This window comes from Mastigoproctus giganteus, chromosome 10 (assembly GCF_048544385.1).
Source record: "Mastigoproctus giganteus isolate SK-2022 chromosome 10, ASM4854438v1, whole genome shotgun sequence".
Classification (NCBI taxonomy): Eukaryota; Metazoa; Arthropoda; class Arachnida; order Uropygi; family Thelyphonidae; genus Mastigoproctus; species Mastigoproctus giganteus.
Window position 1 is genome coordinate 14,420,258 of NC_143584.1, and position 24,598 is coordinate 14,444,855.

At 35.9% G+C, this 24,598-nt stretch overlaps 1 protein-coding gene across 1 annotated transcript in view; it reads right to left on the reverse strand.

The window, feature by feature from the left end:
- LOC150078774 (lipid scramblase CLPTM1L) overlaps positions 1-24,598 on the reverse strand; it is a 103,956-nt gene that overhangs the window by 65,824 nt on the left and 13,534 nt on the right. The window contains exons 3-7 of the mRNA XM_090382561.1: positions 18,044-18,144; positions 10,943-11,153; positions 9,064-9,197; positions 1,784-1,856; positions 1,508-1,625 (exon numbers count right to left, since the gene is read on the reverse strand). Of these exons, the coding sequence (XP_090238687.1) occupies positions 1,508-1,625; positions 1,784-1,856; positions 9,064-9,197; positions 10,943-11,153; positions 18,044-18,144 (637 nt within the window). The remainder of the gene's footprint in view (positions 1-1,507; positions 1,626-1,783; positions 1,857-9,063; positions 9,198-10,942; positions 11,154-18,043; positions 18,145-24,598) is intronic.

Here is a 24,598-nt window from a genome sequence, read left to right on the forward strand (position 1 = left end):
ATCAATGGACACTGCTCTTCATGGACAAATGTTGTTAGTGGAGTTTCCCAGGGTTCGGTGTTGGGCCCATTGTTGTTTTGTATATATTTATCAATGATATTGATGAAGGTATATCAGGTTTAATGTCCAAGTTTGCAGATTATACAAAGGTTGGCAGAGTTGTTAACAGCAGTAAAGACAGTATGCTACTCCAACTGGATCTAGATAAGTTGGGAAAATGGGCTGAGAAGTGGCAACTGAAGTTTAACATTGATAGATTCAAAGTACTGCATATGGGTAGCGATAACCAAAGAGAAATGTACCAATTCTGTGGTACTACACTCAGGGAAGTGGTGCAAAGTACTGCATATGGGTAGCGATAACCAAAGAGAAATGTACCAATTCTGTGGTACTACACTCAGGGAAGTGGAAAGTGAAAAAGACGTGGGGGTAATTGTGCAGTCAAATATGAAGTTCGCTGAGCAGTGCAGATGGGCTGTCAGGGCAGGTCGTGTAGTCTTGTCAATGATATATAGGAATTTTTCTAGCAGGGACAGGGAGGTGATTATCCCGTTATACAAGGCAATGGTCAGGCCGCACCTAGAGTAGTGTGTACAAGTCTGGTGGCCTCATTTTAGGAAGGATGTGGAGTTGCTAGAACGAGTACAAAGAAGGGCAACAAGATTGGTGAGGGGAACAAAGGGGTGGTCTTACCAAGAAAGGCTTAAGTTCTGCAAATTGCAGCTCCTGGAGAGTAGGCACCTGCGAGGTGATCTGATTGAGGTGTATAAGGCCTTGAATGGGTTGAGCAAGCTGAATGTTGATGGGATTCTTCTTCTTGCTCATACTAAATATTTTCCTCAGTTTCAAATTGAGGAAATAGTTACAGAATAGATGTGCAGAAATTTATCTTTAGCCAGCGGGTAGTTGATTGGTGGAACAGGCTTCCATTTTTTCTTGTGGAAGCTAATAGCCTAAATAAATTTAAGGCTGAGCTGGACAGGCATTTGGAACGAATGGAGGAGTGCAATGGGAGAGGGTTTTTTTTTTTTTTTTGGCTGATGCTGCATAAGCTTGCTTTCTTGCATCATATGCCTCTACTAATGATGATGCTAATGCTAAGAGAAGTTTGAAGGTTATTAAAATGCTGTGTATGTTTTATTCATTCACACATTAGAGGAACATAAAAATATGAAGATTAAATTTGTAGAGGTCTAAATTTATTTTTTTTTTTTGTGATAGATATTGGATAAAGTTCAATCAAGCTAAAATAAAATTTTAATAATTATTATAGCAGGTGCCAATTTTTTTTTTTTTTTTTTTAAGTATAGTCAGAGACAAAGTACCAAAACAGAATATTTAACAATAATGGAACCCAACATTTAATTACTAAAATTAAATAGATAATTTAATTTCCTTCTGTTTGATGACATTGCTGATAAATAACAGTCATAAGAGAAACAGAATATAAATAAATCTGTGAACAATTCAATACTTAAAATATTTCATATTAAGATAAAATACCAACCCATTTCTTGTAACATTTTCATGGAATGTTGTACCATCACCATTAAACGAAGTCTCCCAAATGTAATAGGAGTATAAGCAACAGTCAGTGGCATGGTGGGATAACTTCTGTTTACTGGCTATAATAAAACATGTTTTAATTAAACACTTCTTAATGTCAATTTTATTTAAATACTGAAGTATAAAAAGATATTTGTTGATCCTTTAAAATACCAGCAAGAAAATTTGAATGCAAGATTTGAATTAACAGTTTTATTAGTGAAAAATGCAAACATACTACAAGATCCCTCAGTCTGAAACCCAGGCTACTTATAAACACTATTGGAAGATATTCTTTCCTGCTGTTTAACCTGGGAAAGAAAAAAAAAAAAAAAAAAAAAAACTGTTTTACTAGTACAATCCAAAAAGAACTGCACAAATCTGAGTCTACAAGCATTCACAATACATTTAATGTTTGCATACAATGGAGGAATATTTTTACTAACCCAATCAATTCATTACCTAATAAGGTTATGACTCTTGATATAAAATTAATACAGCAAGCTCTTATTTATCCATCCTTTTACTATTTGGATTTTGCAAATAACATATTCTTAATTCATTCCAGACAAAATATGAATAACTAGCCTCAAAATATGAATAACTCTCCTGCAAATACATAGAAAAATTTAAATGCAACCATATAGCACTTTTATGTGCTATTTTCATACTTTTAAAATAAGCAAAAAAATTTTTAATTGTGCATTTTGTAATATCATTCATTATTATAACATATTAAAATCGAAGGCATACTGGTGTACTTCGTATTAGCATCAATATTAGTAATGGCAAGCCTATGGCAATTAGCCAAAAAAACCAACTTCCCACATAATTATGCATCCCCCTCCAATAATTTATCTAGTCCTTCCTAATTTATTCAAACTGCTCACTTCCACAACAGAAAGAAGTTTGTTCCAACAATCGACTAACACTGGCTGAAGGCAAACTTTCGTACATCTATCCTGCATCATGTCATTATATTCTGTACATATATCATACATCTAACCTACTTTTTTTGTGCCAGTGCACACCTTCACAATAAATCTTTGAGCAGATGTACCAATATTTTTTATACAAGTGTACACATTATGCACTTTGTGCAGGTTTCAATATTTTTCTATACATTGATTTTATTTACATGAACAAATGCATTAGCTATAAGAAAATACTTATCTGATTTTTCTACGGCTATACTTAAATTCTATTGATGATGTATATTGAAAGTCAAAACCACAACAAGAAGTATATTAAAATTTACGCGGACATTACTATAACATGTCCACACTGGCCTGTAAATCACATATTTATCCTTACAGGTGGCTGCATTTTTACAAAATTCGTGGATCCTGGCAGGAAATTTTTTTCCCCTTTCAATGTATTTGACTCTTTAAAATGAGAGTTAGAGTAATTTTCCACTTAATTAGTGCCAATTTATTTAATAAATAAGTGTTAACCACAGCAACCTGTCAGTGGGTCATGCTACCATATGAATTGCCACTGATATAATGGCTAATTCAACTAACTGGTGTCCTCACATGTATTGCATATTTGATGTTTTTGTCGTGATCAATTTCCTCAAAATGCATAGAAAGTAAAATAATATTGCAGAATTTCCCTGTATTGTTTTGTATTGTGTAGTAATGAATAAATAGAGACAGTGTTATCAAAAACTGCAGCAACCCACCGGTGGGTTCTTCACCTGACGAAATGCATTGATATAATGGTCAACACAATCTCCCAGTTTCTGCTCATTTTTTCTAGGGAGCAAAAATATGATTTGCTTTTATTTTTTATTCAAAAGAATATCACTGTTAGAGAAGTTTCGCATTGTTTTTTGCATAACAAGAAATTAGTCACAATCATTAAAACATAAAATAAAATAAAGCCCATCTAAACCTGTTGCTATTCATTCAGGACATATGCCTGTTCAGAAAAACTACCTTTTATGAAAAAAAAAATAATAATCATTCCCATGTAATAAAAATTCTTTACAAATTGAAAGAGGCCACTGTTCTTAGGATTCATTATAGGAATATAATTCAGCTTTACTGAGAAGATAGACATGGGATACATATAAATTAATGAGTGACACGAAAGCCTATGATAGATATAAGCTGGTCTGTAATCAAGTCACAAAGGAGGTTAAGCAGGCAAAGGCAGATTACGAGAAATCTTTGGCAAAGGATGCAAAGAAAAACAGCAAAGAGTCTTTACTTATGTAAACTCTAGAAAGAAAGGGATGAATCAGATTGGTCCACGATATCAATGGTTCGATTGTTGATTATCCTGCTGAGGTAGCTGACAAACTGAATGAGTATTTTGCATCTATATTCACATATGAGGAGTTATTAAGGGAGGAGAATGCCAGAAGTTTATCAAACTGTAATGGGAAGCTAAAGGATTTTGTAATAACTGAGAGCAAAGTGGAGAAGAAATTGAAGTTAAACATAAGGAAGGCACCCGGGGTGGATGAGATCTATCCAGTTAAATTCAAGTAAGCAGGCCCTTAGCCATGATTATGAGGGCATCCTTGGACTCAGGGGGGGGGTCCACACAGACAGGAGGATTGACAATTCACAAAGGTGGATTGAAAGGTGACAAGAGTAATTACTGGCCTGTTAGTTTAACTGCTGCTCCTGAGAAAATAATGGAGTCACTGGTTAAAGAAGCACCATAGGATCATCTAGACAAAACTGCAGTTATAGTTCAGACAGCATGGGTTTGTTAAGGGGAATTGGTCTTGTCTGACCAATTTGATAGGATACTACGATGTGGTCACAAAGGAACTGAATGCAAAAAATAATTTTGATATCATATACTTGGATTTTAGGAAAGCGTTTGATACTGTTGCACATGGAAGACTACTGTCCAAGTTGGAGCAGTATGGCATTAAGAGAAAGTTGCTGCTATGGATAAAAGGATGGTTGAATGGGAGAAGACAGAGAGTGGTAATCAATGGACATTGCTCTTTATGGACTGTTATTAGTGGTGCCCCCATTGCTATTTTCTGTATTTATCAATGATATTGATAAAAGTATATCAGGCTTAATGTCCAAGTTTGCAGATGATACGAAGGTTGGTCGGATTGTTAATGACAGTAAGGACAGTATGCTACTGCAACAGGATCTGGAAAAGTTGAGCAGATAGGCTGAGAGGTGGTGACTGAAGTTTAACATTGACAAATGCAAAGTGCTACATATGGGTAACAGTAATCCCAGAATAACATACTGTATGGTACTACACTCAGGGTAGTGGAGAATGAAAAAGACCTGAGGGTAATTGTGCAGTCAGATATGAAGTTTTCTGAGCAGTACAAAAAGGCTCATGGGGTCTTATCAATGATATATAGGAATTTTTCTAGCAGGGATAAGGAGGCAATTATATCCTTTTATAAAGCAATGGTCAGGCCACACCTTAAGTACAGCATACAGGTCTGGAGGCCTCATTTTAGGAAAGATGCAGAGCAGCTGGAACAAGTACAGAGAAGGGCAACAAGATTAGTGAATGGAACAAACGGTTGCTGTTATCAAGAAAGGTTAAGGTCTGCAAATTGCAGAGTCTGGGCACGTGCATGGTGATTGAGGTGTATCAGGCCTTGAATGGTTTGAGCAAGCTCAATGCTGGTGGGATTCTTCCTCTTGCTCAGATTCCGTACCTGAGGGGGCACAAATTCAAATTGCTGGAACAAGCTTCTAGCAATTGTTGTTGTGGAAATTGACAGCTTAAATAAATTCAAGGCTGAACTGGACAAACTTCTAGAGTGAATGGATAGGTGAAACGGGAAGGTTTTTTTTTTTTTTTTTTTGGCTGATACTATATAAGCTTGCTTTCTTGCATCATATGGCTCTACTAATGCTAATAACATACACTATGTGACAAAGTATTCATCTATACAGGTGGTTGCAAAAATGACTTTTAATTACAAATAAAAAAAAAAAAAAAAAATACAAAGTAAGGCTACCTTTGGCCTATATCAGCTATAGAAGCAAATAACTCTAAAATTGAAATGAAGAATTACACTTGTCGGCCACCACTGTCTAATTTTGTCTTACAAAAGCTGAAATTGAAGAATTTCTAGGAATTCAGATCCAAAATTTTATAAAACCAAATTGAGTAATAAGTAAATAGATATAAAGAATAAAAAAGTAATCATGGATGAAATTTATAATTTTTTTTACCTATTTTTAAAATTCTGATTTGATTTTTGATAAATTTACTCTACTGTTGGGCAATGAAGTCAAATTAACAAAAAATTTTAATTTTAAAGATTAATGTGCAAAATTCATAAAAAAATCTCACTCCACAGAGCCTACAGCTATTGAAAATTCATTGTGAGGACTCACCAATATGTGGCAAGCTTACTTGTCACATCTGGGTGACAAGTAAGCTTGTCACCCACATGTAAAGGGTTAAGGAATAGAAAAATACCCAGAAAGCATCTGGTCACAGATGCTTTCTGGGCATTTCTGTCACACATTGCATTTCAACTACAGCTGAAAATGTAATGTGACAGAATAAAGCACTCCACATGGAATGACTATCCACACCTTGCAAAGAATGTACTGCAAGAGCAAAAGAAGACCTTAATGGAAACCACTGATCTCAGACACCAACTTGTATTACCGAAACATGGCGGTCTGATGTAATTTGTATTACCAAAACATGGCTCCTTGAGGGGAACCAGCTGAAAATTATCGCCAAACCCATGAGTACAATGCTCTAGTAAATTCGAGAGGCTCCAGGAGAGGTGGGGGGGGGGGGGTGTAGCCATATTCCATAAAGCACTGGCTGGGGCATCAAAAGAAGTTCAGATAACATCGAGAACATCCCCATGGTTCAATTCAGACATCAAACTTGCTTTTCATTGCAAGAAAAAGGCCTACCAACGATGGCAAAGGATGAATAATCAACAAGATCTCATCACATATAAAAGAGAAAGAGTTTTATTTTTAAAACAAAAAAGAATGGCTCACAGGAAGCTGATTATCGACAGGATGCGACAGTCAAAAAGAATACGTGCGTTTACACCAAATCAGTCTACAATGGAAGAGAAGACCTTCATGAAATGGGCAAAACTGACCTTTAGCAGCCCAATTAGCAGCATAATCAGTCCATCTTTCCAGTGGTAGGACCCACGAGCTACCCTGTATTCTCGAATTTTGCTATCTCGAGAGACCAACTGATCGAGATCATAAAGAAGCTACTGCTGAAGTCACTAGTAGGTCCAGACAGGTTTACACTGTTCATTGTGCAAATATGCAGCATTTACATTGTTGATATTCTGGTGCATATTTTCAATCAAATCATCACTTAGCACAGATCCCCCAAGAAATCTGGAACATGTACTTTGTGCGCCCAGTGCCAAAACATAAGCATCTGAAGGGACCGAAGGACTACAGGCTGGTCGCCATCAGCTGTGGATTCCTAAAACTCTTCGAGAAGGTCATTAAGCCAACACTTACAGAACACTGCTTCAACCACAGGCCTCCCTACCTCCACACAGTAATCAAAGGCAGGTCTATTAGTACCAACCTGCTTGACACACTTACAGAATACAAAGAACCCTCAGCGGCCGGCCGAGCACAATTTGATGTCATCTTCTTCGATGTAAAAGCAACATATGACCATGTCAGTATTGATGCATTAATACATATTTTGGAAAACTATTTCAACATGACTGGTAAAGCTCTATGAATTTTACAAGCACTTCTAAAACATAGACAGCTTTTAATCACTCATCAAAACTATGAATATAGGTGCCTGGTCACTAGAGGAGTACCACAGGGAGGGATCCTTTCCCCCTTACTGTTTGCTGCAGCCCTTGAACCCTTCCTTGCATCACAACAGGACTTTCTGTCTTATGCGGACGACATTAAATTCTACATAACATCAACTAATCCTAATCAAGCAGCTACCATCAATAAACTGGCCAATCAAAAAATACAACTAGAAATGTATCTAGACCCATTCAGTCTAGAACTTAATCATGCTAAATCAGTCCAAATGACCTTTACAAACAAAAGTTTAAGGAACAATATACAAATGTGTGTCGCAGGGGAACCTGTAGCAAACGTCATCTCACATAAGGACTTAGGCTAAACGTGGGATGAGAGCCTCACATTTCAGCACCATCTAAGCGTCACCAAAATAAAGACCTAGATGATTTCAATTCGAACGCGAGAGTCATATTTCTACCACCAAACACAACTTCACTCATCCAACCTAGGGATCAGGGTGTTATTTCAAATTTAAAAGCATACTATTTATACACATTTGCTCAGCCATTGTCTGCAGTAGACAATGAGAAAAATTTTACGTTAAGGGACTTTTGGAAATCTTACAATATTTGCCATGCCATCTTAAACATTGATAATTGAAATGGCACATTATTAATAATTAATATAATAAGTAATTTCCTGGTCGAAAATTACTAAAAGTTGTTTAAATGGCGCATGGAAGAAAATATGCCCACGGCACGTAAAAAGCTTTGAAGGATTTGAAAAAGACGAATCATTGAAGAAGTTACAGATAAGATTGTAAAGGTTGCAGAGCTACTTCAGTCGGAGGTTGATGCCAAAGACGTGGAGGATTTAATAGAGGAAGAAGAGAAGGAATTATCTAACGGAGAACTTATTGACTTGCAGGCAGTGATTGTGAAAGAAGAAAATGCTGACAAAGCTCAAGATGAACGAAATGAGGAGTTGAGATGTTTCATCACCAGAGAGATGGCAAAGGCATTTTATGAAATTGTATCGGCAATGGCGAGGTTTGAGAATATGGAATCTGACAGTGAACGATACTTAAAAGTTAACAAAGGGGTGAATGATATGTTTGCTTGCTACAAAGAAATCTACGATGAAAAGAAAAAAGCCACTGTCCAGTCATCCATTAATATGTTCTTTCGTAAGGTTGAGCGGCCGACCCCTTCCCAATCTCCACAGCCCTGAACCTCCGCAGCGGCGTACTTATCAGCTGAAGATGTTGATTCTGGCAACAATGCTCGAGAGGTAAAACTTACTGATGTTATGCCTGTCTCCTCTCTTTTTTTTTGTAATTTTATAATTTTGAAATTTTTTTAAATTGCACGCTTTTGTAATTTTTCCTGTGCATGAGATAAAAAATTGAATAAATACAATAAATAATTCTATTTACATGTTTGTCGAACATTTCTTTTTTGATTCAATCAATTCAGCACAGTTGCGAGTGATGCACAAGCATGGGGGAAATTCCCCAACTTACGTAAAATCCGACTTGCGTAGCATTCCACGGAACGCAAGCCTTACATAAGTCAGGGAGTTTCTGTATTATAATTAAATATTACCTTAAGTGTTATATAACTTTTTGTGAAATTTATATTACAGCACTGAAAAACAGTTACAAAAATTTTATATTAAAGAAGAATATTAAAATATCTTCACCAATTTCTTCATGAAACAACTAGAAAACATTTTTTAAAAATGTAATTAAGTTTTTTTACTCTAAATGAGAAGAATTTTTTTGTATAGTTAGCTTACTTACTTCAGATATGGCGTTATCTCACTTGGGATTCCTTTCATGAATAAAGACATAGGTTCTGACATCACATGAATAGCCAGCCTAGGTTTCCAATGTGTTATAGGTTTCTTGTCTGCATCATCTTGTTTAGATTCATTCTAAAAAAAAAAAAAAAGTATTAATTTAGAAAATCATATTAACCAAATCATTAGCAATAATTTATGAAAAAGTTTATGATACTATTAATATAATGAACAAAGTAGCTTCATATGATCACAGCCTAAGTATGAACAAAACCAAATCAAACAAAGATGCTTTCAATATAATAAAAGTTTAAAGAGTCATAAATCATTTCAGGTCAACAGAATATAAAAATAGAGGTTGCTGTCGTCTTCAAAGAACAATGCCTTCATTTGAAGAACATACATCACTGTGTAAATTAAGGAATTCATTTAATGGACCAATTTGGAATAATGCAATGCTATAATTAATACATAATGTTGTAGCTCTATCCTGAGAATTAATCTATCAGTGGCTCCACTATATCAGAGGTGTATTGCTGAATGCTAGAACTGGTTGTTCTATGAACCGTGAGTCTGAAGTCTGATTCAGTTACTGTACATTCGATGTGGCATGATCATATAGTCTTCTGGAGAACAAGCATTCTGATACTATTTTTTTTATCAATACACCTCTGATATAGTGGAGCCACTGATAGACTAATTCTCAGGATAAGAGCTACAACATTATGTATTAATTATAGCATTGCATTATTCCAAATTGGTCCATTAAATGAATTCCTTAATTTACACAGTGATGTATATTCTTCAAATGATTTAATGAGATATACTGTAATGTGTTCACACACATCACAGTATATCTCATTCATTGTATGTCTTTATCTAACACATTGTACTTTAGTAAGAAACGTTCAAATTTCATTGCAAAAGTTATATTTTTGTTTTTAAATAAATTTTTAAAGAAATCTATTAATTTTAAAGATTACTATTAATATATATTTTTAGTAGCGATGGGTAAAATCAATATTATTTCTCCCTTTGAGTATGCCACTGTTTTATAATATTAAAGTATATTTAATGATTTTCTATTATGACATTTAGAAAAAAAAAGTACTGGAACATCATTCCGGTGCATTCCAGCCAAATACACCGCTGCGCTATATACCATATTTCCTACCTAATAAGATACACCCATAATTTAGCAAAGATTATTTAGGAAAAAAATAACAAATTTATTTTATTGCTCATACCACATTACTTATAATTATTTTTAAACAAAAACATTTTATTACACTATTTATTACATAATACCATAAATACTAAGGTGAACCCAAAATATTTTAATCATCTCAAAATTCATATAAAAAAATATTATTCTAATTCATCTGTAAAGAACAATAAGAAAATAGGGCAATAAAAGAAAAAAGCAAGTTTTTATTCATCTTCAAAACCTGGAAATTCATCACTACTGCTTTCTGATAGTGAGCTGTCATTCTCATCAAACAGAATATCATCTTCTATGCCATCTAAGGAATTACTGATGCCACACTGCTTAAATGACTTCACAACTGTCAAGATAATGAATATATTAAGAAGCACCCAATTTTAAACTGCTGATTGCCTTTATTTTAAAATTTTCCATGGTATCATGGAGGACTCAAATGTGACTACCAGTATAACTTTTAGGGATGCAGCAGCTAGATGGTTAATTTGCCACATTTATTTTGAGGTAAATTAGTGTTTATTTTTCAACAACAATAATTGAGCTATTTCAATATCTGTGGATCTAAACTTTCACCAAATAATCTGGGCTTCAATGAATGGCTTTTGCTTTATGATATTATGATGCTCAATGTACAAAAAAGAATATAATTTTTACTTACTTGGAGTGCTTTATTTTTACTTAAAAGATTAATGACATCAGTTCTGGGAACCATATATTTTGTTAAAGTAGTACTTTCATATGACGTTAGATGGTTATCTGCAAACACATCTGAAAGAGATCGTGGACCTCCTGGTCGCCGAGTAAGGAAAGCATGCATGTATAAAGATCCATTTCTCAATGTTCTCTGAGGTAATGAGATGGTCAAGTCACTAAAGAAATTAAAATATTCTTAACAAAATTTAATATAAATGGAAATAAAAACATGAAAATTTACTCATTATTAAGAAAATGAACTATTTATTGACATGTTTCAATAAATTTTTACCATCAATGTGATTAAAACACAGGATGGCGAACAATAAACCTATTTAGCCATAAAAGTCTTCATTTTTCAAGCGATATCAATAATACTGCATTGCAGATTAATCAATGCAATTGTGATTACCGTTTCTGACTAATCTTCAGTGATATGAATGATTTTAATTTAAATATTCCTATTTTACTTCATGGTATTCACTCAAATTCACAGACAACAAGAAAAAGAAAATGAATTTAAATGTGGTTACATCATCTGTCATACATTACACATTCTAGAGTTGAACTATAGGGTTATAACACTTAATAATAATTCATATTATTTATAATTTCTTTCACTGCTTATTTAATTCTTATTTAATGCTTATTTAAATAATACATCAACTTTATATTTCACTTTAGAAGTTAAGCTTTTTCACTAATAAGAAAAATGATAAAGGAAAGTACTATAATCAAAAATATAAATCAGACCTTTTTCCTTATAAGTGCCACATTTGCTCTAGAAATCTTCATGCATGTAACCGAAATATAATATAGGGAAAATTTTGAAAATATCATATACACTGACACACCACAAAAAAAAATCTTCCTGTGTGCCATCAGATGACACACAGATCTAATTGCCATTCTAATAAAAATGTTTGAGGTTAAACACAAAACAAGGTAAAGTGCTGAATTAAAGAGATACTTAAATGGTATAATAATTTCTTTACAGCAAATAAATACTTATTTCCTTGACCACTTCATGAAGCTTTTCATGCATTACGGAACAGCACAATTTTGGCTATCATCCTTATTTTAAGAAAACTAAGATTTAAATTAGTTATACAAAATACTCTACTAAAAGAAACTCAATTAGACTGGAAAATGGCATATCATACATAGATCAGGATGATATACAGATGACCCTCGATTTCACGGACTAACGGGGGGGGGGGTGAAAAACCCAGGAGTCCGAATTTTCCGAATGAATATTTAACGAAACATTTAACTGTATAGTACCCATAATAAACATGATTAATATAATAGGTAGTGTACACACAATGCAGATACATTAATTATAAATTATGTAAGCAGTACAATATATAAAAATAAATAAATAATGCAACAAAAACTATTTTCTCTTAGCTTGAATGAGATAGAACTGAGTTTGTTGTGCCACGATCGTATAGTGTGATTCAGAATAATTTATTGTGTCAGTGGATCTCCCTAGCTCCACTGAAGTGGCCTGCTGTGATGATAAGGCAGGCTGGGATGAAGATGGGGCAGGAGCAGCAACAGGTTTGAACAATGTGTCCAGTTTTTCATCTGTTTACTTCCCTTATCACAGCCTCTCTCAAAGTACTTAAATGGTGGTAGTGGGGCTGGCTTTCACTGTTGTCTGAGAGGCTAACATACTGAATGACAAGATCAAGTGCCTCTTGTACTGCTGTCCTTTTTGGTTTGTTAATAATTTCTTCCTCTTCTTCATCACTGGATGCCTCCCCTCAATCACCTGCTCTCACTTCATCAGTAATCTCCTCTGGTGTCAAGATCTGGTAGCCTGGATCTACGTCACTTTCCTCTAGCCATTCAGTTATATCCTCCACTGTTATATCTCTCTCTCTCTCTCTCCTGCACGGCGTAGCATTTAGTGGAAGTCAGCAGGCTCAAACCCTTCAAAATCAATGTCAGGGTCACTGTCAAAAAGCAACTTCTTTCAGCTATGAGCCAGTGTGGTGGCTTTTTATGTCATTCCAAGAGTCAGAAAAGTTGTAAATTGCTGACTTGATGTTATAATTTTTTTATGTTTTCCAGAGTATGCTGGCCTCCTGTGTCTTCAGTTAAGTCTTCTTCCTCCTCAATGATGACCAAAACTTCATTCAGGTACTGTCACTGGTAGAGCCTCTTGCATGAAATTATAACTCCTTGATCCATGGGTTGTATCAGAGACATTGTATTAGGAGGAAGAAACATGGTATGGATCTTGCCATCACTGCTGACTAATTTCTCAGCCTTTAACATCATTGGGAGCCACCTTTAAGACCTCTTGCTGATATCGACGTACTTTGGGGACAAAATGCTTGAAAAACCAGTCAGAAAATATGCTGGCATTGAACCATGCCTTCTTTGAATGATAGTAGATAACAGGCAACTGTGTCATGTAATCTTTCAAAACACATGGTCATGGTGATTTGCCTACGACAGCCAGGTTAAGAAGATGGAGGCCATCAGCACTTGCATAGTATAAAGCTGAAAAACGCTCCTTGCTCATTTTCTTTCCAGGAGTTTTGTCTTTGTTTCTGAAGGCTTGAATATTTTTTTGGTAGGGACCACCAGAATAATCCAGTCTTGTATCCACATTATACACCTGGGATGAGAGCGGGCCCTCTTTTTTTATCAGTTCATTGAGGTGGAGTCAGAAAGAGTCAACTGACTGTGTTGCAGCAGACCAAGCTTCACCATGCTCTTTCCTGTTACACATGCCACAGCGATTTCTAAAACGCCACAGCCACCCATCACTATCTTTGAAATTGTTAATGCCCATATGTTTAGCCAGTTTCTCAGCTGCAGTGCACAAGGTAACACCTCATATGCACGGATAGCACAGTAGTATCATCGCCATCCTCCCCAGATCAGTTGGAAAAGGCCCGGGGTTTTTTGTCACGAAACAGACAAATCGACCATAGAACACACGCAATTAACAGACATAAGACACACAGTACGGCAGATGAATTTAAATATTCAGGTGGCCTTATATAATCGTTTTTTTTTTTTTTTTGGTAAGGTAGTACCAGTAACATTCACTCCACATGATCGCTCTTGCATGTACCATTAGTAAACAGCTTCTTCTAGATCTTTATCTTTGTTTACTTTCATGTGCTTTCTGTCACTCACAAAATCCATACCTTCAATTATACTTTAATACAAATCTTTGGAGCTTTCCTTTAGCCTTGCAAATATCGGAAACAGTTTGCTTTTTAACTCCATACTGCTCACAAACACTGGCTACCGAGGCACCACTCTCAAGCTTTTTAATCAGCTCAAGCTTTTGACCAACACTCAAATGTACATTCTTTCTTTTAACACTTTTTTTTTTTTTAAGACATTGCTGGTCACAAAAATTATTTGAAATAATACTAACAATGGATAAATGTTGATACAAAGTGTACTGTCCTCACGTTCACAGTCAGGCGCAACAAAAACAATATTGCTACTGTGCATGCTAACTGGCAGACATCCCGTGAATTACGGTCAGAGTCTGGAAAATGGCGGTATAGTGGAATTTCAATTATCCAGAATTTTGTCCAGAAAATCCGAAATCCGAGAAATTGAGGTCCACCAAATCGAGGGGAAACTGTAGCATGATAAAGCAAATCAATCCTATGCCTGGGTTTGCAAAAAAATATTTAGTGCATAATACCTGAAAGTATTTATTATAACTTCAAAATAAAGTCAATTTAAACATCTATAATGGCTTGCTTTTTAAATATGAGGTGCTACACAAAAGTTCCCGAAATGTATTTATAAAATAAATTAGACTCACCCTGGGTCTTATTCACCATCATCACTTTCAAAGTAGTCACCTTAAAACAAACACTGATCCCAGCACTTCTCCCATGATTTGAATGCGTCCTGAAAGTCCTTCATCCTAGCATTCAGCACCGCCTGAGATTCGGTTTGGACATCCTCTATGCTGTCAAATCTTTGACCCTTCAGCTTGATTTTCATTCTTGGGAAGAAGTCCCAGGGAGCTAAGTCTGGTGAATAAGGGGGGGAGGGGGCAATTGTCATGTTGTTTGATGCCAAAAACTGCACCACAGCAAGAGATGTGTGAGCCAGCACATTATCATGATGAAGGACCAAGTTCTTTGTGTGCCACTTCTCTGGACGGCTTTGTGTGCCACTTCTCTGGACACCTCCTGACGGCTTCCCTTAACTGCCTCAAGATGTTGCAGTAAAACTTTGCATTGACAATCTGGCCAGGAGGGATGAATTCTTTATGGATAATCCCATCAATGTCCAAAAAATAGATCAGCATGGACTTCACATCACTCTTCACTTGTCAGGCTTTCTTCGGTCAGGGAGAAGATGGACTCTTCCACTGAGATGATCGTTGCTTGGTTTCTGGGTTATATCCAACTCTCATCACCAGTGACAACCATAGAAAGGAAATTTTGATCACTCCTGGCCCATTCTTGAAGATCTCTGCTAACTTCCATCCTATGCTGCTTTTGGTCTTCACTCAGTAACCGTGGCACAAACCTGGCCGCAATCCTTCTCATGTTCAACTCATCTGACAAAATCCGTTGACACGTGCTGTTCAATAGTCCTACAATGCCACAAATGTTGTGGATGGCCCACCTGTGGTCTTCACGGATCGCCACCAGAATTTTTGCGACATTTTCCGGAGTGGTACTTGATGATGGACACCCAGAGCAATCATCATCATCAACCAACATTTGACGGTTTTTAAAATGGTTAAACCAGTAGTAGGTCTGCGTCTGGCCTAAAGCATTGTCACAAAAACCTTGTTTCAACTTCTTATGGGTTTCTGCGGCTGTATCATTAAGAAGGAAACAAAACTTTATGCAAGCATGTTGCTCTCTCAGATCAGCCATCACAACAATCGCAAACTACATGAAATACGCCGTCAAAGAACTGCACATAAATAGTCAATAACTCTATCCAGCCTAACACCATGTGGCACACTGATTAACAAATCAATGCATGCAGTGTTACCTAGCACCACAAGTCCGTACTAGACGTAGTTCCCATGCAACATTCAAATTTCAGGAACATTTGGGTAGCACCTCGTATCAAGCCAATAATTTAAATAACACAATGTCACAAAATGTTAGTTTGGCCATTAAGTGTATCAAATAAACACCCCAGACATTCTGCTATAATTTTTACTTTTTCAGTGTTAGAAAAAAACTAAGAATAGACAACATAAACAGGAAGGAACACATTAAAACAAAGATTGCCTTTTGAATTTAACAAAGTTTCCTGGTTCTCCAATTTATGCTTAGTATTAGTAGTGGCAAATGATGCAAGAAAGCAAGTTTATACAGCATCAGCAAAAAAAAAAAAAAAAAAAATTCACATCACTTGTCCATTCCCACCAATAGTCGGTCTAGTTCTTATTTCAATTCATTCAAACTAACTTCCACACAACAGATGGAAGTTTGTTCCAACTATCAACCACCTGCTGGCCGAACGCAAACTTCCATACATCAATTCAGCAACCATCCTTCCAAAGTTTGAATTTATGCACCCTTGTGTGTAGTCATAGTGAGAAGAATGCCACCAGCACTGAGCAGGCACAGTGCTGGTGGTCAAAGCCTTAAACACTTCAATCAGACCAACTTGTAAGGGCCTGCAATTTGCAGAACTGAAGTCATCCTTGGTAAGAGCACCCTAGTGTTCCACTCACCAATCTGACTGCCTTTCTCTACACCCATTCCAGCAGATCAACATCATAAAATGAGACTTCCACAACTATGTGCAGTATTCAATATGTCATCTAACTATTGCCTTGAACAATCAGATAATCACCTGCTTATCCCACTAGCAAAGTTTCTGAATATCACTGAAAATACCCCATGAGCTGTCCTAGTGTCCTATCTGCACTGCTCCAAGAACATCACATCTAACTACACAATTATCCCCAGGTCTTTTTCATTCTGCACTACCCTGAATGTAGAATCACACAGTTGATACATTAATGTAGGATTACTGCTGCACACATACAGTATCTTGTACTTGTCATGTTGAACTTCAAATGGCATTTCTCAACCTATGTCTAATTTTTCTAGATATTGTTACAGTACCATACTGTGATTATTCACCATGTTGCAGTACCATACTGTGATTATTCACCATTTGTAGATGGTGGCATGGTGAAACAGATGGAAGTGTGTTCCAACTATCAACCACCTGCTGGCTAAAGGCAAATTTCCACACATCTATTCTACAATTGTCCTTCCTCAATTTTAATTTGTCTCCTCAGGTGAGTAATCTGAGCAAGAGGAAGAATCCCATTAGCATTGAGCTTGCTCAATCCATTCAAGGCCTTATGCACCTCTTACTCAAGCATGAAGGAACTATTTATGTTTCTTCCTGCTTGAGTTGTTTATATTGCGTGTATCCCCTTCCCTTATCATTATTTACCCTAACCTAAGATATGATAATGAAAGTGTAACAGGTTAGGTTATGAAAATTCACTAAAGTATTGCATAGGTATAAGATCAGTTTTTTTTTGGGTTTTTTTTTTTTATTTCTAATTTGTGATTAATAGAAGAAAATGTGCTCACTTGGCAGTATAATGTTCCATAAAACAATCAAGTGCTAATACAGAGTAAAAATACTAGTGGAGAACTACAAGTTGTCATATCTGTGCATAATCTTTAAAAAAAAACTTTCTATAGTAGGAGCAACTCTTTAGGCCTGAGGAACTCATTTGGCTCCCACTCTGTGCTGCTCATATAGGCTTCTTATCTTCTACCCAGTACCCCTTTGTATGTATCAAAAAGAAATCAGCAACAGAAATTATTTATCAAAGTGACCACAAAAAGTGAATAATTTTGAAAGGTTAAAGGAGTTGCTCTCTGCACTAGAGAAAGTGCTTCATTCTTCTGCAGTTTGCTAGATAATGTTCTATAAAGAAAATCAGAGAAACAAAAATTGAGCAAATCAATATCTAAGACATTTTTTTATTAGAATAAAATAAAAATATATATACATAAAATCAAAACCCATACAATGAGTAATATAATCATCGTAACAAAAGAAAATAGCTTACATATCTGTAGGATTAAACACATCAAAATTATCTTCTTTCCATATTGGATTGACATCTGATAATGAATGAATATGAGCTTTTATTGAAGTACAAATGATTAGCTGAAAATTTTAAAATAAAAAGTTAAAATGTTTGCATTAAAAACAGCCTATTTAATTAAGTCAATTATATATTAAGCCTACCTAAAACAATTCAAGAAGTAAATACAAAATAAATGCATTAATTTCATTTCTTTGTCAAATTCATATCACAGGTAGCCACATTTTTTAAGTAGCAGTTGAATATGAGCTGGCTAGCTCATATAGTTAAATAGAAGCTGGCTAGCTTCTATATATATATATATATATATATATATATATATATATATATTTTTTTTTTTTTTTTTAACTCGAAAGGTATTATAACCAACAGTACTTAGTACTATGCATGGTTGAAGGCTGAGAATAGAGAAGATATCTTTTGACATTAATTTGAATTTCTGTACATTGTAATTTCAAGAAATACATGTAAAGGAAGGTTGTTCCAGAGAATGGAAGTAAAAGAAATAAATGAGGAAAAGCTAATTCTGTACAACCAATGGATGCTGAGAGGCCAAGGCCCATGTACATTCCCTACTTCCTTCAAACCACATGCATGTGGTTTGAAAGAGAATGGGGAAATTACAGATGTGAGTCCAGCAGCCATGGAATTATCTACAGAGAGAGAGAGAGAGAGAGAAGTAAGGCAATGGTAAGAGAGAGAGAGAGAGAGAGGAGGATAAATTATTTAATTTGAGATAGCTAAATAGATGCTGGCTAGCTGATACATACATTCAAACTGATTTAGTAGAGTGAAGAAGCACTATTTGAGATATGTTCATTCCAAAAAATTTTATAAGTCAGGGTTGTTATTATTAGTAGTAGCAGTAGTAGTAGCAGAAGCAGCAAACAATGAAAGGAAGTGCGCTTATACAACACCAGTGAAAAAAAAAACATACTGCCTACTCATCTGTTCATCCTCTCTAATAAGGTCTAATTCTTCTTTCAATTCATTTAACTAGCCACTTGCACAACACAAGGTGGCAGTCTATTTCAACAATCAATTACTCTTTGGCTGAAAGTAAAAGTTGCATATTTATCTTATCTCCAGTAAAGAAACATGTTGGTCGAAATATGAGTGTTGTTGAAGATGTGCATTGCAGCAGCAGATCATTATTTTTGGTGTTTTTTTTTTTTTTTTTTTCCGCAAGAAATAAGACAGGACTAGGTTTTAAAAGGATCAAAATTATCTAAGTTCTCTTCACCTTATTGGAGATTACCCAGAGATCAGAATTTAAAAAAACTGTTGGTAGATATTTGAGAAGATAGTAATACCAGCAAGAGTAATAGTATTTGTCATATAGTACAAAGAAACCATAGGCTTTCACTGCACTGGCAAAAAAAAAAAAAAAAAAAAAAAACCCCAACCAAGTAGATAAGAAAACACAAATTATATACTTCCCTACTCACACAGGTAAGTATCTAGTAGACCTTTGAATTTATTCAAACTGTCAGCCTCAACTACCTGCAAGGGCAACTTGTTCCAGCTATCAACAACTCACTGGCTAAAAGAAAATGAAGATGTTTACATAAAACGAGGCTCTTCCAGTGCTGTGCTGTTGGATACAATAACTTACTTTTGGCCTCAATCCCTCTTATGCTATATTCACTGGGCACACAGATTCTAGCCAAGATACACTACCTACCAAATTCAAAAGAAAATCCACTCCCATCTATTTGTTGTAGTCAGATGGACTTAAATCCTTGGCCACCCAGCACCATACCTTTAATGTTTCCATTTTGAATACCATATGATTGCTACAGTGAGGCAGCCATATATAGAGGTTAGTTATAGTTCGAGTGCTCATTTTGAAAGTCTGCAGATGGTATACCACGGCACATCTGAGATGAAATTTGAAACAGTTCTAGATTATTATTAGTAGTAGCAGTAAGAGCAGCAGCATATGATACAAAAAGGCAAAATTATATAGAATCAGCCAAAAAAAAAAAAAAACTCCCACATCACCTGTCCATCCCCTCCAATAATCTGTCAAGTTCTTCTTTGAATTTCTCACACTACCCACTTCCACAACAACAGATGGAAGTTTGTTCAAACAATTAACCACCCGCTGGCTGAAGGCAAACCTCTGCACATCTGTCCTGCAACCATCCTTTTTCAATTTGAATTTATGTCCTCTTCATGTGTGTAGTCTGAGCAAAAGGAAGAATGCCATCAGCATTGAGCTTAAACACCTCAATCAGATCAACCTCACAGTAAAGGCATACACAAAAAAAAAGTAATACCAGAGTGCATTTGCATTACATGCAGACCAACAACTGACATGACAATTTATTTAATCAAGTTACAATACAGTATATGAGGAAGCTACAGATTTTAAAGATAAAACTGCTCTGTGTGTAAGACATTAATACTATAAATGGCAATCACATCAAAAGATGGATATCAATGGAATGCGGGCACATACTATCAACACTACCAATATTCAGGGCAGAGATCGAGTATGATGGCTTTTATCAAGGTAATATTCAGCCAGAAGATTGAATACTGACTTGATAAACCCATTCTTGAGATATTCTCAAAAGAAGAAATCACCAAGAGTAAGGTCTATAGAGCAAAGCAGCCGAGCATGTAAAAATTGAAGAAATGATGTAGCCAACGAAGTTGGCAGGGTTGTTAATGACACTAATGACAGTATGCTACTGCAACAGGATCTAGAAAAGTTGAGCAGATGGGCTGAGAGATGGCAACTGAAGTTTAACATTGACAAATGTAAAATACTGCATATGGGAAGCAGTAACCCAGAGTAACGTATCAACTGTGTGTTACTACACTCAGGGTGGTAGAGAATGAAAAAAACCTGGGGGTAATTGCGCAGTCAGATATGAAGTTTTCTGAGCAGTGCAGATGGTCTGTAAGAGTAGCTCATGGTGTCTTGTCAATGATATACAGGGATTTTTATAGCAGGGATAAGGAGGCGATTATCCCCTTGTATAAGGCAATGGTAAGGCCACACCTTGAGTACTGTATACAGGTCTGGAGGCCTCGTTTTAGGAAGGAGAGAAGAGCAACAAGATTAGTGAATGAAACAAGGGGTTGCTCTTATGAAGAAAGGTTTAAGTTTTGCAAATTACAGTGTCTGGACACTAGACACCTGCGAGGTGATCTGATTGAGGTGTATAAGACCTTGAATAGTTTGAGCATGCTCAATGCTGATGGGATTCTACCTCTTACCCAGATTAATTGCCTGAGGGGACATAAATTCAAATTGAGGAAAGACAGTTGTAAAACAGATGTGCAGAAATTTACCTTTAGCCAGCAGGTGGTTGTTTGCTTGAACAAACTTCTATCTGTCATTGTAGAAGTTGACAGCTTAAATAAATTCAAGGCAGAACTAGACAAGCATCTGGAGCGAAGGGATGGGTGAAATGGGAAGGGTTGTTTTTTTTTGTTGGCTGATGCTGTATAAGCTTGCTTTCTTGCATCATATGCCTCTACTAATGTTATCACCAAATGTGGTTAAAAATGTTTCTCAAGCTGGGCAATATTAAAAGCAGTTGTGTTCAAACATCCTCTCAGTCTCTCTCTCTCAAAGGTTAGGATTAATATTCTATTAGAGATCACAGCAACGTTCACTTGAAAAGTTACAAGTTTCAGGACCACATGCTCAAATCTCTTTAAAGGACAGTCTGATTGTGAAGTGTGTTATGAACTCACATTAAACAACAACAACAATGGGCATTGCAGAACTCCAGCAATAACACACCAAGAAAATGTACTCCCATACTCAATAATTATGGATATTCACACAGCCAGTTAGACAGAAATGAGTCTCATCTGTTTATAAAGATGTCTAATTCTAGTTTAACATTGACAAATGTAAAGTACTACATATGAGAAACAGTAACCCCAGAGTAACGTATCAACTTTGTGGTACTACACTAACAGTGGTAGAGAATGAAAAGGACCTAGGGGTAATTGTGCAGGCAGATATGAAGTTTTCTGAGCAGTGCAGACCATCTGCAAGAGTAGATCATTGTGTCTTGTCAATGATATACAGGAATTTTTCTAGCAGGGATAAGGAGGTGATTATCCCCTTGTATAAGGCAATGGTCAGGCCGCACCTTGAGTACTGTATACAGGTCTGGAGGCTTCATTTTAAGAAGGAAGTAGAGCTGTTGGAACGAGTACAGAGAAGGGCAACAAGATTAGTGAATGGAACAAAGGGTTGCTCTTACGAAGAAAGGCTTAAATTTTGTAAATTACAGTGTCAGGAGACTAGGCACCTGCGAGGTGATCTGACTGAGGTGTATAAAGACTTGAATGGTTTGAGCATGCTCAATGCTGATGGGATTCTTCCTCTTGCTCAGAATAATCACCTGAGAGGGCATAAATTCAAATTGAGGAAAGACAGTTGTAGGAATGTAGGATAGATGTGTGGAAGTTTGCCTTTAGCCAGCAGGTCAGGTGGTTGATTAGTGGAACAGACTTTCATCTTTTGTTGTGGAAGTTGATAGCCTAAATCAGTGTTTCCCAACCTTTTTTTTACCGTGCCCCACCTAAGTCTTTTTAAAATTCTGATGCCCCCTATGTAACGTTGGGAAACACCGATATACATATTTTTTATATTCAAAAATTGAATTATTCCCTAAATGAAGCTTAATTACAACTTGTTCAGGACACAAGACTTAGGTTTTAGGAAGAAATCATTAGGAAATTATTAAGAAAAAAACAGCAAGTAAATTTTCACAACATATAATAGACAACTAAAATTCAAGTACAAAATAATTTATATGAAAGATTTTTCTATAATATTTTAATTTTTAGTAATTATTATTTAATTGTTTAATAATTTCAACATTCCATGTGAAGGTCACTTCTAGATGAGTGGAGCTTGATGCTTGCCGCAGAGAGATTTTATATTGGGCTCCAATTTAGTCAGCTTCAGTCTCAAGTCTCCCCGTTTTGTGATATCCAGTCGATTTCTTTTCTTTAGTAACAAATCATTTATGGCACTAAATCCACATTCAGCTAAATATGAAGATGGAAAAAGGTAACAATAGCTCTCTTGCAAAGTTGGTTGAATTTGGGTATTTAATTTCTGTTTCATCCCAAAGCCATGCCATTGCTCCTTTTATATTGAATAAAGTTTTAACTGACTCATCATTTTGCATTTCTGAGAGTTCTTCTTGGTACTGCGTTGATACATCAGACAAATCCACTAACATTGGTTGCATCATCCAGGTTGGAAAATCAATTTGTTTTAAATCAGAAAACCTTTCTTTTAAATTTTCAGATGATCGACAATAACAAGTACAGCGGTATCAGCCACTTCACATTTTTGCAGCCAACGAAACTGTTCAAACTTTTTGTTACAAATATATTTTTGACATAATTCAATAAATGTAATGAAACCAAATATCTTCGCTTTTGCATCGACAAGAGTTTTATTTGTTCCTCGAAGTTGTTTATTTAATATATTTAGTTTTTCAAAGATATCGGCTAAATAACTACAAATGCTTTACCATCGACCGTTAACAGATGCTTCATTTCAGGTTTGTCACTTAAAAAGTCATTAATAGTATCAAATAGTTCCATAAATCTTTTCAAGCAGTTCCCTTTCGAGAGCCACCTTACTTCAGGGTGAAGTAAGTCTCACATGGTCTGCATTTTGTTCTTCACAAAAAAGCTTGAAGAGACGCTCACATTTGGCATTAGCTTTAATAGCACTGACACACTTTATAACTGATTTTAGTACTTTATGAAGAACAGGCGAAATATTTTTAGCTACCAAGTTTTCCCTATGAATAACACAAAGCACAAGACGCATTTCTGCATTCTCATCTTTCATCAATTTTAAGCAGCCATTTTTCTTGCCCATCATATTTTTGAATTGCCCCCCTGAACAATCAAATTTCCCCCATGTGGGGCGTGGGACCCATGTTGGGAAACACCGGCCTAAATAAATTTAAAGCTGAGCTGGACAGGTATTTGGAACGAACAGAGGGGTGAAATCGGAGTGTTTTTTTTTTTTTTTTTTTTTTTTTTTTTTTGGCTGATGCTGCATAAGCTTGCTTTCTTGCATCATATGCCTCTGCTAATGCTAATCCCACATCATCCACTTCAATCCTAAATGCAAAATGAGTGTATTGTATTGGATCACAATTAACTGTTACAGCACATCAATCTTGCAAGGAAGCCACTGTAGAAGAGACCAAAACACCTTACACCCATGGAACATCTAGTTATCATAATTCTACCCTGACATTAGCAGACAACGGTACATTTCTTGTGCCATCATGAGTCACAGGAACAATGATTTTGTTAACAACAGCTATTGCAGCTGGGTAATACCCAAAATATATACTCAATCTTGGAAATGGAATCCTCCTCTTAAGTTCTTTAAACGCATTACTTCCAAAGTGGCGCCTCTGTAGCCAGGTGGGCAGGAGCAGCAGTGCGTAGCACATGCTTCTTGATTAGCTATTTGCTAATGCTCCTAAAAACCAAATGACAAAC